Here is a 16,275-nt window from a genome sequence, read left to right as displayed (position 1 = left end):
CATTTTGAAAACTTCTCACCATACTTCAAACTTTTCCACAATGCTATTGTACACTTAGAGTCCTGATGTGGTGCTGCAGGAAAAGTGCAGAACCGCAAGGTTGGTTTGAACCACAAGGTTCAAACTCAGCACGCGCTCATCGGAAACCCTGTACTGAGTCGCTATGAGTTGGAACTGACGCAACAGCACTTAACAACACCAACATTGCACACTTAATAGACTGCAGCAGAACATAAACATAACTTTTATATGCACTGAGAAGCCAAAAAAGGTGTGTGACTCGCTTTATTGTGATATTTCGTTTTATTGTGATGGTCTGGAACTGAACCCACAATATCTCTGAGGCATGCCTGTATATCTTATTGATTCTGCTTCTCTGCAGAACCCTGACTACAAAGATAATAACAACAAACATTATGGAACACAAATGTGCCAGCCACTTTGCTAAGCACTTTATGCATAGTAATTCACTTAATCCTTTCAACAAACCTATGAGCAGGATGCTACTAACATTGTACAGATAAGGAAACTGAGGCACAGAGCTGTTAAACAACTTGCCCAAGGTCACACAACCAGGAATTGAAGGCTCCAGAAGTTGTGACCACTTTGCTATTGCTTATTATTCCTCTATCATCCATTTTATTAATTAGCTCTTGGCAACAGATAGGTAGCATCACAGGCATTGATAGTTAGCAGGGCCCTTAAAGTTTATTTTTTCACATCCCCATCTTGTTTGGAGGATGAGAAAATTGAAGGCAGAGCATACATGTGATTTGTCTGAGGAATCACAGACATTAGTTGGGGAGGAGGGCAGGTCTCCAAGCTCCTTGCCTCCTATTTGGTGGGGAGCGTCACGAGAAGGAGTTTCCGGCTTTGCTAGACAAATTCATCATCCTTTTGTGGAGGCTCTGTGAGAGAGCAGTAATAATTGCCTGGTGTCAGTTATAGACGGATTGGTGGTGGCTTGAATCTTTCCATAATGACTAATTGAGTTAAAATAAAAATGTTTACATACCAAACTTTTCTTCGATTCAAAATGGTAACAGATTTATTGTTTTGAATGGGGGCACATTTAATTTCTTATAAAGCTGATTACCTACTTTATTGACTAAAAGAATGTCAGTGTGAACTTGGTACTTCTTTTTATTCATTCAGATGTTGCTTTCCCATAGTTTGGAAAACCACAAAACAGTCCACTTTCTCATCTTCCTTCTGGCTGAGTACCCCATTGTGTTGAGAGATTTACATGAAGTATCATAGTTCCTCAGAGCTGTAAGGAAGCATTAAGGTCCTGTGGTCCAGTGACCCTGAATCCCTCAACATGGAGAGTAGATTGACATAAGGGAGGAGGGACAGAGTTAGAATGAAAACAAAATGCCCTTTTGTCCCCATGTACTTTTTGTGTTTGCATTCAGTCAAACACAAGTCTGTTGCTGGTCCTCCTATTTAGGAGAGTAAGTCAAAAAGCATTGCTACAAACACATTTGTTGTTGTTAATGTAGTCAAGTTGATTTGGACTCATAGCAACCCTGTATAGGGTTTCCGAGGAGCGGCTGGTGGGTTTGAACTGCCAGCCTTTTGGTTCACACTGACCTTGTGGTCCAGTGCTTATACTACAGCGCCACACCAGGACTCCACAAAATCATAAAAACACTTATTAAACAAAAATATCAAAATGTGAAGCTATTGCTTCTTCTACTTTTTAAAATACGTTTTTATTGTGAATTGAGTGATAGTTTACATGGGAGAAAATTGGTTTTACACTCATCATTTTATTGCAATGATTACAATCTCCTCTGTGCATCATCATTCAACAGTATTTGCTTTTATTCCCTCAAAAAAAATTTTTTTTGGATGTACATAAAACACTCAGGAATAGATAATCATTAAATAACCAAAGGGCATATTCTACAAGCCTACCTCCTTGCAGCCAGCACACAGCCTTTCTCTTTCCATGAGTCTAGAGTCTCAGCTGCTCTATATCTCCATGTCATCATCTCTGCCTCCATCTCTGGTGTTGCTGCTTCTCTGGATAGGGTCCCACATTCTGCTTGTGCTCTTCTCCTTTGATAGTCCTAGGGTCCTCTGTTCCTGGAATGTAAGATTAACTACTCCTCCCTTTATGTTACAAAACTTCTACCTTAACAGCTGTGACAATTGCAATTAGTCATGATAACAATTATTCACTATTGACTCATTAATAGAGTCTTATCCCCATCTCCTTTCACCAGACCCATTTAGACAATATGAAAATAATTCAGTGGGAATTCTACCTTGCCCCGCATACCCTGAAGCTAAACTTCCTCTTGAAAACTTGTAAGCCAGTTGCTTTGTGCCTTTATAGCGCCAACCGTCCCCCCACCCCCATTTTAGGTAGCCAATGTCTAAGTTGCCTCTCCCTATCAACCCTGTATACAGAGGGGATAGGATTGATATTTGATGTGAAGACTCCTTCCCTCTCAGTTGGTACTGAGACTACATCTTAACAACAACATCCATAAGTATAGGTAAAGTTCATCAAATTGTAGCAATTTACACTTGCTTCCTTTATCAAATTTCTTTATCTTCCTCTAGTTGAGTTCTGATCATCAAGCCATTGAAGCTAGGTCAAATGGGTACTACCTGCAAGTTTGGGCGTTCTTGTGCGTCTCCCCTCACTTCATATCAGCTGGATGCTTCACTCTCAGCTCTAAACTTCCGTGGCTATGCCCTTATTCATGGGCTCAGGAGTCCCCAGGTCTCACCATACTTCAGACCAACCAGCCCTTCCTCTTCTCTCTGTTGTCTCCAGGTGGACAGGAGTCTGTGGAATGTGGTCAAAATCTGCCATATCTTCATTGCTACCTTTTCCCCTCTTCCACTCACCAGTAGGCCAACATGGTTGCCAGAAAGCTTACATGCCTGTTCATGTGTTCCCTTTGAGTTTCAGTTTTGGAGGGGGGTTTGTCCTGAAGGGACCTGATTGCTTGCCTTGACGGCTCTCCAGTGAACAACTTGCTTGTTCTTGTAGTAGCCAATCAGACTGCCATTTTTGTTTTGGATTTTTCCTGCTGGTGTTTCTTTCAAGAAGTATCTTCTGTTCCTCTAGCTGTTCCAGGCTGGTTTGCTTGTTCTTTCTAGTGGGGATGTCCCACCTCAAAAAGTTCTGGATGGGGCTCAGGATTCCACTGAAGGTCCTATGCACTACAAAGGCTCTGCAAGAAGCCTATTTCACTGAGCAAGTTCTAGAACCCCTTTTAGGTATTATAAACAGTTTTAGGCTGAAGACGGACTTACAGAGGCTGTTGCTTCTTGATGTACCCTCCACCTAGGTATATGTACTTCTGAAGTTGGTGTTTCTATCTTTCAACCCTTCCCTGAATAATTCTATGCTCTTTGATTTACACCATGTCAAAATGGCAGCTTTGGCATTCTCACAGGATTCAAATAGTGTTCTTTGAGTTTGGGGAACAAAAAGAAGTCTGAAGTGGAACATCAGGGATGTATGGTGGATGGGATAAAGTTTCCCAATGAAATTCTGCTAGGACAGCCTTGTAACTTTTGAAAAATGAGTTAGGTGTATTGTCGTAATGAAAAAATGTTCCTTGGAGAGACGAGTACAAGTGGAATGTGGGACCTTATCCAGAGAAGCAGTGACACCAGAGATGAAGGCAGAGATGGGGACATGAAGAGAGGGAGCAGCTGAGGACACTAGATTCATGGGAGCTGGTGGCCAGGAGGCAGGCTTGTAGAATGTGTCCTTTGGTGGTTTAAATTATTATATATGCCTGAGTGTTAAAAAAAAAAAAAAAAGAGCTAAAATGAATAGAGAGAAATACTGTAAACTGATGGTACATGGAGGGGATTAAAATCATTGTAATAAAACAAAGTATATGATTTGTTGAATTCACAATAACAGCTTAAAAAAAAAAAATTCCTTGGCACAACTTTCCTGAAGTTTTTCCTCACGAATGCAGTTTTCTATTTTCTTAAAACTTATTCCTAATGATGTTAAGTGCTGTTGAGTCAGTTCTGACTCATGGTGACTCTGTATAGGGTTTCCAAGGAGTGGCTGGTAGGTTTGAACTTCCAACCTTGTGGTTATCAGTCCAGTGTTGATCCTAAGTGTCACACCAGGATGCCTAATGGTGGTGGTAGTTAAGTGCTGTGCAGTCAGTTTTGACTCACAGTGACCCTGTATAGGGTTTCTGAGCCTGTAAATCTTTATGGGAGCAGAAAGTCTTGTTTTTCTGCCATAGAGCGGATGGTAGATTTGAATTGCTGAACTTGCAGTTAGCAGCCCAACTCATAACCCACTGTAGTACCAACACTCCTTAGGATTCCTAATTGTTGTTGTTGTTAAGTGCCATTGAGTTGGTTCTGACCCATATCAGCCCTGTATAGGGTTTATGAGGAGCGACTGGTGAGCTTGAACCACTGACCTTGGGGTTCAAACTGACTTTGCAGTCCAGCTCATTAACCCACAGCACCACACCAGGACTCCAGTTACCCCTTTTTTGTCGTTGTTAAGTCTTGTCAAGCCGATTCCGACTCTGTATAGGGTTTCCAAGGATCAGTTGGTGTGTTTGAACCACGGACCTTGCTGCTAGTAGCTCATTGCTTATCCTACAGTGCCATACCACTTATACTTTATAAACCATTAAAAGTCAAATTGTGAACACATATTTAATGATGCGGGAAGATAGTTTCGATACATTGCTAAATAAAAGTTTACAAAAGAGTGTATGTAGTTTGATCTCATTTTTGTAGAAATGTATTTATTTTTATCCATACTTAGCTAAGCGAGGATCATTTGGAGGAATTATAAATTATTTTTATTTTTTACTCTCTCTCTTTAACCAGTATTCCCTAAAGATTATAAAATAAAATGACTACTTTTATAATAAGGAAGTTATTTAATTTAGAAACATAGTATTGATGGTTAAACAAGATCAGTGTGATTAATGTCACTGAATTATACATGCAAACATGTTGAAATATCAAATGGTTTGTTGCATATGTATTTACCACCATGAACAGCTAATTAAAATATACAGAAAAAGACTTTGAACAAATCCATGTCCCCAGACCTGCTATGCCCCTCTTTCTTCTTTGTGATGTCGGATGGATGCTCTCAGTCAGGAGGATGTGGGCACAGACCTACCCAGTCTGGTGTTTTCTTGCTTGCATTTGCACTTCCCTTTCAGGTCCACATGGAAAATTAATTCTAAGGGCAGTGAAGTAATATCCTAAACTCAGTGGGACAAAAAACTAGGCAGATGCTTTCTGAATTTGGCCAGTGCCTACCAGATGAGAAACTTTATCTCCAGAGGTGAGAAATTGTCCCTGACTAGTGTAAACAGTTGAGTGCTCAATTACTGACTGGAAGGTTGGCAGTTAGAACCCACCCAGTAGTGCCTCTGAAGAAAGTCTGGTGATCTACTTCCAAAAAAAAATCAGCTATTGAACCCTCTGGAGCACAGTTCTACTCTGACACGAATGGGTTGCTGTAGGTTGCAATCAACTCAACAGCAACAGGTTTATTTCTTTGGTTTTAGGTGAGATGCATTCCAGTTAAAATTAGGCAGACTGATGTATGTCAGAGTAGAACTGTGTTCCATAAGACTTTCTATGGCTGAGGTTTTGGAAGGAGATCACCAGGTCCTTCTTGCAAGTCACTTCTGAGTAGATTTAAACCTCCAATCTTTTGGTAAGAAGCAGCGTGCCTTAACCATTTGTTGTTGTTGTTAAGTGCCATAGAGTGGGTTCTGACTCATAGCGACCCTGTATAGGGTTTCCAAGGAGTGGTTTTTGAGTTAGAACCACTGGCCTTGCAGTTCAAACTGACTTTGCAGTCTAGTGCTTATCCTACAGCACCACATCAGGAATCCTAACAATTTGTTTGTTGTTTTTGTTGTTCTTGTTAAGTGCCATGGTGTCTATCCCAACCCTGTATAGGGTTATCATTTGGATCACCTTTTAGATCCCAAATAAGAAAAACCCACATAAACTTCATAAAATATTTACAATCTCACAAAAGAAGTTTATAATTTTTGTTAAAGAATATTTAAATTTATTATTTCTGTTTAGTGATTTATTTGAATAATCTAGTATGCCTTTGGTTAATACCAATTGGAAATAAGATTACTGTTAATTAATGCTTTTTGTTGGGTGACCAAATCTTACAAACATGAGGACCTTGGGAGTGGGGAAGGAGAAGGGACATATTACAAAAGGTTTTTGGTACTGAAAGGGCTGGGAGCAACTGCTCTACAGATTAAGGTCCAAATTCCTTGTCACAGCATTCAAGGCCCCTTGCTCCATTTGACCCTTCTGACCTCTGCCACGTCTCCCACATATATCCCATACTCTAGGCATTAATTACTTCTCACATCTCTGAGGCTTTCCTTATTTTGGTCCTTCTGCCTTAAGCTCTTTCTCTCTCACAAAATTCCAGTTCATTTTTCCAGGATTTGCTCCTTGGAGAAGTCTTTTCCCAGGCTCCATCTGGAATGCCTCCTCCTTGGAGCTCCTGAAAGTCCTTTACACTTTATTTCTGGTCTGGATCAGACCAAACCTAACCCTCTAGAGGGCAATGACCAGAGTTATTGTGTCTGTCCTGATTGGTGGTGTTGTTGTTAAGTGCTGTTGAGTCAGTTTTGACCCATAGTGATCCTGTATAGGAGTGGCTGGTGAACTTGAACCGCCAACCTTGTGGTTCAAACTGACCTTGAAATCCAATGCATTAACTCACAGTGTCACACCAGAAGTCTATCTGTCCTGATAGCACCTGCTTTATCTCAGCCATGGTAAAGGTTCATTGACCATGTGTTGCACTGGAATGAGTACCAGAGTGTGATACCATTCTTTAGTAAGTCACATGCATCATAATTTACTAAACTCAGGTTTTCCTCTGAGTTTCCAGATCCTAAAAAGCACCTGTTATTTTACTTTCTTTTTTTTATCTTAGTCATTCTAGTGAGGGTCCTGATTTCTTCTTTGAAAAATATTATAAATACATACTTCAATGCATTCCTCTGGTCAATGCCACATCTCATGACAGAAAACTGGTGCAGAAACTGAAACAAACTGCCCAGGTCTGAATCCCAAATCTGTCACTTAGGTGGTGACATTGGTCAAATCATTTAATTTTGCTTTATATCAGTTTACTATCTGAATGATTTGTTTATGAGAAGAAAATAAAATAGCTTTAAAATGTGTGTCACATAGTAGGTATTCTAGAAATTTTCTTTTCCTCCTCTGATTAGAAATAAGGACTCCTACAAAGGAGTCCTGGTGTGGCACTGTGGGTTAATGCACCAGACTGCAAAGCTGTTTGAACTGCAAGGTCAGCGGTTCAAGCTCACCAGCTGCTCCGTGGAAACCCTATACAGGGTTGCTATGGGTCAGAACCGACTCGATGGCACTTAACAACAACAGCAACAACTGCGGTGCTGTAGGGTCAGCACTGGAATACAAACCGCAAGGTCAGAAGTTCAAACCCACAAGCTACTCCTTGGAAACCTTATCCAGGGTCACTATGAGTCAGAATCAACTTTACGACAGTTAACAACAACAGCATTAGAAATGAATTTCATAAACTCCATGGTCCCAGGCTTTATATTCCCACTTCATAAAGAAACTCTGGAGTTAGCATTTAGGGCAGGGATTTGCCCTCGCTCTCCCAAACCCCAACTTCAAACAATTACCACAATGATTAAGTTGCTTTGTTTCAGTTCCCACCCATAAACTACTCTGATTTGAATTCAGCAACTTTCCTGACATTTTCACATGAAGGGAACAGAATTTTGCCCCTCAGAGTTATTTGATTGAGATGCTGACCTTATTTCTTCTTTAAAGAACTTCTTGCAAATAGATGTCCCGATGCAGGCATTGCATTTATCAAGACCCAGGAAAGTCCTTCCAGCATTGTAGCTGCTTCTGACTTGAGGCACCAGAGAAGGAGTGAGAGAAGCTGGCAAGGAGAAAGAAGAGCTCAGGGCTGAGAACCACAGCAGCAAGGCCGGCCAGCCTGGGCAAAGTGGGGTGGCCCCAGGTCCCAGCTGAGGCTCCATCCCTGGGTTGAGACTCCAGTTGCAGCCTCAGCTGCCCACTGAGGGCTGCACAGAGGCAGATCTAAGCAAAAGAGGAAGCTGTCAAAAGGGGCAGGTTTCAGGGACACTGACCCCATCCCAGCCTCCCAGGGTTCTGTTAAAGGGTTCTGTTGGGCCTAATGGGATGAGGGAGGAGGTGAGGAAATCCATGGAGGATGCTGATAAGCCATTTCCAGAGTTACTCTTCCTTTGTCTGGGGCGGTTGCCTCAAGCTGGAGAGGAGTTCACTGCAGATTTTGGGAGGGAAGGACAAGCATCAGGGCTTCTCTGTGTAGTCTTCCAACAAACACAGGATATCCTGGCTGGGCAAGAATGGTCCACACAGGATGTCTGTTTGACCTAGTTCCCACCTGGGAGTTTCAAAAGATCCTGAAGGCCTCCGCCCTCCACTGTTTTAATTCTGGGTATATTTGTCCCTGTGGATTACACACACACACACACACACACACACACACACACATTGTCTTCCTCCTCAGCAGTGAATAATTTGACCGGCTCATATCGCTCCAATTTTACCATGTTTGGTTGTGAGATAACTAGAGGTTAACTTGCTGGCAATTAAGTGTCACAATTACCATTGATTTGAATGGCCAGGGTTATTTGCTGTTTAGGGAATAGAAAAACGCAGAATAGTCCGTGTTTCAGTTTCTCTTGGTAATCTGAAAACTGATGGGAAAAGGACCTGGTAGCTTTTGTGGTGTGGAGGGGCACACCGAAGGTCCAGCTGCATTTGTTTCTCTCTCACACACCTAAACGGTCCTCTTCCCTTTACCAGCCTGCTTCACTTCTCTGTGGTATTTGTCCCTGAGTCTCACTTTATTTCTTCTTCTTTTTAAAAATTTATGCTTAAAATGTATATAACAAAATATATACCATCTTAAGAGTTTCTGTATGTAAAATTCAGTGACATTGATTACATTTTTCAAGTTGAGCATCATTTTCAAATGCTTTTCCAAATCACTCCACCATCACTCATGAAAAAAACTCAATTCCCCTTAAGTCAAAGCTTCCCTTTTCTCTTTCCCTGGTAACCACTAAACAAGCTTTGATTTCTATGCATTTGCCTATATCATATAAGTGGAATCATGCAATATTTATCCTTTCATGTCTGGTTTATTTCAGTCAGCATAATGTTTTTAAGGTTCATTCATGTCATGCCATGTAGGAGAACTTCAGCTTCACTTCTCTTTATGGCTGATTAACATTCCACTAAATGGATATAACTCATTTTGTTTACCCATTAATCTGGCTATGGACATTTCAATTGTTTCCACCTTTTGGCTATTATGAATAGTACTGCAATGAACATTGGTGTACAGGTTTCTGTTTGTGTTCCTGTTTTTAAGCTTCTTGGTTATATATACCTAGAATTGCTTTTTGAGGAACCACCACACCATTTTCCACAGTGGTTGCTGTGGAACAGTCCCACAGCAATGGATAGTTTCCAATTTCTCCACAGCCTAAAAAACATCCGTTGTCTGTCTGTCTGTGTCTTCCTTCCTTCCTTCCTTTCTCTCTCTCTCTCTCTCTCTCTCTCTCTTTCTTTCTTTCTTATCATAGTCATTCTAGTGAGGGTCCTGATTTTTTCTTTTAAAAATATTATAAATAGATATGCCGATATATTTAACTTGGATTTAATTTCCCCAGGATGGGTTTCCACCTAACTCTAAATTGAGGGCCAAAACATGGGCTCTGTAGGAGTGTAAATCAGGAGTAGAGGGAACACCTAGGGACCAAATCATGGAAGGAAGATTTGCTTTTATACCTGGGAGGGAATGTGGGGAGATTTGCTGAAGATTGCCTTGATGAGAAGAGCAGGGTAATCACAATTCTCTGATGGTTAGTCACGTGCTTATTGTTGTTGTTAAATTCTGTTGAGTTGGTTCCAATGTACAGTGAACCCCTACAGGGTTTCCACCACGACTCACCTGTCTGTTTATCATATTGTGATGGCTTGCATGTTACTGTCATTCTGGGAGCTAAGCCACCGGTAGTTTAAATATCAGCAGGGGACATCCATGTTGGACAAGTTTCAGACTAGGAAGGAGAGACAGACTATTTGTGAATATTTAGTCACTGAAAACCTATTAGTAGCAGTGGAACACTGTCAACAGTAGAACACAGCACTATACTATTGAATATTGAAACAGGATGAAGAACACCAGAATACTGTCAGATATAGTGCTGGAAAATGAGCCCCTCAGGTTTGATGCCAATCAAAATACCATGACAGGGAAAGAGCTGCCTCCTCAAAGTAGACTTGATGGTGATGATGCAAATGGAATAAAGCTTTTGAGGCCTTCATTTGCTGATGGGGCACAACTCAAAACAAGGAAAAACAGCTGTAGATATCCATTAATAACTGGAACACAGAATGTATGATGTATGAATCTAGGAAAATTGGAAATTGTCAAAAATGAAATGAAACACATAAATATTGATATCCTAGGCATTAGTGAGCTGAACTGGACTGGTATTGGCCATTTTGAATCTGACAATCACATGGTTTACCATACTGGGAATGACACATTGGAGAGGAGTGGCGTCTCATTCACCATGAAAAAAGAACATTTCAAAATCTATCTTAAAGTACAACCCCATCTGTGATAGGATAATATACATATGTCTAGAAGGAAGATCAGTTAATAAAACTATTATTCAAACTTATGCACCAAAAACTAAAGTCGATGATGATGATATTGAAGAATTAATTATACCAACTTCTTTAGTCTGAAATTGATCAAACGCGTAACCAAGATGTATTGATAATTACTGGTGATTAGAATGCAAAGGTTGGAAACAAAGAGAAAGGATCAGTAGTTGGAAATTATGGCCTTGGTGATGGAAATGATGCTAGAGATCACATGATAGAATTTTGCAAGTCCAACGACTTCTTCATTGCAAATACCTTTTTTAAAAAAACAAACACATGGTCCTCACCAGATGGAATTCACAGACATCAAATTGACTACATCTGTGGAAAGAGACAGTGGAAAAGCTCAACATCACTAGCCAAAACAAGGTCAAGGGCCAACCATGGAACAGACCATCAGTTGCTCATATGCAAGTTCAGGATGAGGCTGAAGAAAATTAAAAACAAGTCCAAGAGAGCCAAAATATGACCTTGAACATACGCCATCTGAATTTAGAGATCATATGAAAAACAGATTTGATGCAGTAGACACCAAAGACTGAAGAGTAGGAGAGTTGTGTGATGACATCAAGAACATCATACAGGAAGAAAGCAAAAGGTTAGTAAGAAGAAAGAAGGAAAAGGCCAAAATGGATGTCAGAATAGACTCTGAAATTCGCTCTGCAGCATAGAGATGCTAAAGCAAATGGAAGAAATGAGAAAGTAAAAAGCTGAAAAGAAAATTTCAAAAGGCAGATTGAGAAGGCAAAGTCAAATATTTTAATGAACTATGCAAACACCTGGAGTTAGAAAACCAAAAAGGAAGAACACACACTCTGCATTTCTCAAGCTGAGGGAACAGAAGAAAAAAATCAAACGTCAACTTTGCAGTATTGAAGGATTCTATGGGCAATAAACAACACTGGACCAATAAACACCATCCATATAAATGGAGAGAAGATTGAAGTTGTCGAAGTCTTCATTTTGCTTGGATCAACCATCAACACTCATGGAAGCAGCAGTCAAGAAAGAAATCAAACGATGTATTAGGCAAATCTGCTGCATAAGACCTATATAGTGTTTCCAAGAGCAATGATGTCAGTTTGAGGAGCAAGGTGTGCCTGACCAAAGCCATGGTATGTTCCATAGCCTCATATGCATGTGAAAGTTGGACAATGAATAAGGAAGATAGTAGAAGAATTGATGCTGGTGAGTTATGGTGTTGGAGGAGAATATTAACAGTATCATGAACTTCCAAAAGGACAAACAAACCTATTTTGGAACATATACAGCCAGAATGCTCCTTAGAAGCCAAGATGGCTAGACTTTGTCACTCATACTTCAGATATTTACCATCATGCTTGGTAAAGTGGAGGGTCAGTGAAAAAGTGGAAGACCCCCCAATGACATGGATTGGAATAGTGACAACAGCAATGTGCTCAAATGTAGCAATAATTGTGAGGTTGACACAGGACCAAGCAGTGTTTTTTTCTGTTGTATATAGGGTCGCTACTTGATGGCACCTAACAATGACATAGGGTTTATGAGGAGTGGCTGGTGGGTTTGAATTGCTAACTTTTCAGTTAGCAGTCCACTGCTCATCCTATACCAAGACTCCTGTGTATCTACTAAGGTGAAATGTCCATTTTTTTCTTTTTTACTGTTGAGTTTTGTTTGTTTTTCCTTTTCATCCTACTTTTTATTGTGAACTGAGTGAAGATTTGCAGAACAGATCAACAGTTTTACATTCAACAACTCATTTCAATGATTGCATTTTTTTTCTTTAGTTCATCTCAATGATCGCAATTCCTTCAGTGTTCGCATGGTCCATTAGTTCATCAGGCTGTTTCCATGCATCTTCCATTTTCATCACTCTACTTTCCTCCAAGAAGAGATCCACAATTGCACCTTAGGTGGTCGCTCATGAGGCTTTGTGAACTATGTTATGCCAATTGACCATGGTGGCCCCCCAGACTATGGTCCTGAGTCCCCAGGCCCAACAACTCATTCTCTCAAGGTGTTTAGTAATCTCTGAGAAATTTTCATAATTTTGCCCCCTGTATGCTACACCACATTCATAGATATATTTGTAGTATATACCAATATCCTCCGCCAAACCTTTATATATTTGTGGTTATATCCCCACTCTCCCTCCCACACTCATTCAACCTGTGTGTCTATACATGTATCTATCCATAGATCACCATTGTTGCAGGATTGTGTATATAACAGTATTTACTTCTGTTGCCTATAACTCTTGCACTCCAGCCTGTATCTTTCCATGTCTCCTTCATTCTTTTGCCACCTCTTTCTTATTATATATTGCCTTCCGCTTCACCCAACGTAATACATGTGTTCTCTCTAGTCAATGAATTGCTCCCCATTCCCTCACACCTCGGCTAGCCATCAAAGAATGTTTCTTTTACTATGAAACCCTTCTCTTGAGTTTTTACAGCAGTGGTCTCATAGAATATTTGTCCTTTTGTGATTGACTAATTTCACTCAGTATAATATTCTCCAGGTTCATCCATGTTATGATGTGTTTGGTAGATTCATCATTATTCTTTAACATTGAATCAATACCGAATTAGTGTTGAATTGCTTGCTGACATTTTGCTGTGTGTGTTTGTTTGTGTTTTGTGATATTGTCGTTTTCTTTGTTCCACATAATTTTCTGTGCTGACTTAATTTGGTTTGTGTGTTTTCATGTCATTTTCTTTGCTACTGTTGCTTTAATGTTTACTAAATCTTTATGATTTTCCTCTTTTTTATTTAGATGAGAAGGTTCATTAATTTTCTTTGAGGTTACTTGTAATTTATTCATTTCCTCCAATATTTGAGGCAGTGTGTTTTAGCTTGAAATCTACTTGAATGTAAGTCAGTTCTGACTCATAGCAACCTGGTATAAGCTTTCCGAGGTTTTAAATCTTTGTGGGAGGAGAACGATGCATCTTTCTCCTGAGGGTTTGAAATAAAACTGTATCTATGAACTGGAACCCTAGTAGCAATACTTTTGACTTACCCTTGTATAGTTGGGTTATGGTTTTTATTTTAAATCCATTTGGTCCATCTCTATCTTTATGCAAATACTTAAAACCCAGGGTTTAAGTATGGCATCTATTTTTTTTTCTCTCCTTGTTTTTTTCTGTTTCTTTTATTCTGCCTTCTTGCGGGTCACTTTAGCATTTTTAGAACTCCATTTTGATTTATCTATAATATCGTTGAGTGTATGAATCTAGGAGAATTAGAAATTGTCAAAAATGAAATGGAATGCATAAACATCGATATCTTAGGCATTAATGAGCTGAAATGGACTGATAATGGCCATTTTGAATCTGACAACCACATGGTTTACTATGCCAGGAATGACAAATTGAAGAGGAATGGTGTTGCATTCATTGTCAAAAAGAACATATCTAGATCAGTCATGAAGTACAACGCTATCTGTGATAGGATAATATCCATGTGCCTACAGGGAAGACTAGTTAATACCACTATTATTCAAATTTAAGCACCAACCACTAAAGCCAGTGAGGATAACATTGAAGAATTCTACCAACTTCTTCAATTTGAAATTCATCAAACATGCAATCAAGATGCATTGATCATTACTGGTGATTGGAATGCAAAGGTTGGAGCAAAGAGGAAGGATCAGTAGTTGGAAAATATGGCCTTGGTGATAGAAATGATGCTGGAGAATGCATGATATAATTCTGCAAAACCAATGATTTGTTCATTTCAAATACCTTCTTTAGACAGCATAAGAGATGACTATGCACATGAACCTCACCAGATGGAATACATAGAAATCAAACTGACTACATCTGCAGAAAGAGATGTTGGAAAAGCTCCATATCATCAGTCAAAACAAGGCCAGGGCCTCCTTCCAAGACTAAGACCAATGGGAATACACGCTCTGATTGGTGACCACATTTATCATTGATAAAGGAAGTGAGAGAAAAACAGCAACGAACCTGCAAGCTAAGCCCTACAACGTTCAATAGACTCTTGTGAACCCGGGTGGAGAGCTGGTTGGCCAGCAGTGTGGCAAGACCTGGGGATTCTTGGGCCCAGGGTGACATAGCCACAGAGGACTAGAGTGGAGAGTCAAGCATCCAGCTGATAAGAAGAGAGGGCATATACACAAGAACACCCACACTTGCAGATAATACCTACTTGACCTGGCTTCAATGATTGGATGATCAGAGCTCAACTAGAAGAAGAAAGAAGAGAAAAAAAAGAGTAATCTGATACAATTTGATGAATTTGACCTACAAATCTTCACAGTGAGGATCATTCCCACCCCTTAGATACACAGAGTAGACATTGGCTACCCAAGGTGAGGGGCTACAAAGGCAAGAAGTGACTGGCTTACAAGCTTTCAAGAGGGAGCCTAGATCCAGAGGGTGTGGAGCAAGGTAGAATCTCCACTGAGTAGTATCCAATCTGTCTAGGCGGGGCTGATGAAAGGAAATGCGGATAGGTTTCTTGTGATACAATAGTGAATAATTGTTATCAGGACTGATTATGAGGGTTGGAAATGTAAAGGTAGATGGTTTGTAACAAAAGGAGGGGAGTGATTGACTTTTCAGTCCCGGAGGGGAGGTCCCTGGGACCATGAAGGGAGAAGAGTGGAGAATGGGACCCTACCTAGAGAAGCAGTGATGCCAGAGATGGAGGCAGAAACGATGACATGGAGAGATGGAGCGGCTGGGGACTTCAGATCCAGAGAGAGAGGGTTCTGTGTGCTGAGGACTGGGGGGCAGGCTTGCAGGGTATACCCTTTAGTTTGTTGATAATGCATGGAGGGGATTGTAATCACTGCAATTAAACGATATACGATAGGATGAATGTAAAACTAATATTCTCCCTTGTAAACGATCACATTTGTTGTTGTTGTTAAGTGCTGTCGAGTCGGTTCTGACCCATAACGACCCCGTATAGGGTTTCCTAGGAGCAGCTGGTGAGCTTGAACCACCAACCTTGCAGTTCAAATGGCTTTGCAGTCTGGAGCATCAACCCACAGCACCATACCAGGACTCCTATCACATAATTCACAATAAAACATTTAAAAAAAACAAGGCCAGGGGCAGATTGTGGCATAGACCATCAATTGCTCCTATGGAAATTCAAACAGAAGCTGAAGAAAACGAAAACAAGTCCACCAGAACCAAAATATGACCTTGAATATATCCCACCTGAATTTAGAGATCATCTGAAGAAGAGATTTGATAAATTAAACACTAAAGACCGAAGACCAGAAGAGTTGTGGGATGACATCAAGAACATCATACAGGTAGAAAGAAAAATGTCATTAATAAGAAAAGAAAGAAGGAAAAGGTCAAAATGGATGTCAGAAGAGACACTGAAACTTGCTCTTCAGCTTTTGAGTTATGGCGTTGGAGGAGAATATTGAAAGTGCCATGGGCTGCCAAAAGAACCAACAGATCTGTGTTGGAAGAAATGCAGCCAGAGTGCTCCTTGGAGGCTAGGATGGCTAAACTTGTCTCTCATACTTCAGAGATATTTTCAGGAGGGACCAGTCGCTGG

The 16,275-nt window shown here is 40.3% G+C and overlaps 1 protein-coding gene across 1 annotated transcript in view; it reads right to left on the bottom strand.

The window, feature by feature from the left end:
- LOC102836333 (chromosome unknown open reading frame, human CXorf36) overlaps positions 1-8,054 on the bottom strand; it is a 39,719-nt gene extending 31,665 nt beyond the window's left edge. The window contains exon 1 of the mRNA XM_006864242.1: positions 7,822-8,054. Within this exon, the coding sequence (XP_006864304.1) occupies positions 7,822-8,054 (233 nt within the window). The remainder of the gene's footprint in view (positions 1-7,821) is intronic.
- Between the last annotated feature and the right edge of the window lie 8,221 nt (positions 8,055-16,275).

Source organism: Chrysochloris asiatica, unplaced genomic scaffold, assembly GCF_000296735.1.
Source record: "Chrysochloris asiatica unplaced genomic scaffold, ChrAsi1.0 scaffold00062, whole genome shotgun sequence".
NCBI classification, from domain to species: Eukaryota; Metazoa; Chordata; class Mammalia; order Afrosoricida; family Chrysochloridae; genus Chrysochloris; species Chrysochloris asiatica.
Note: the sequence above shows the minus strand (reverse complement) of the source record. Positions and strands in the feature narration are given on the sequence as shown.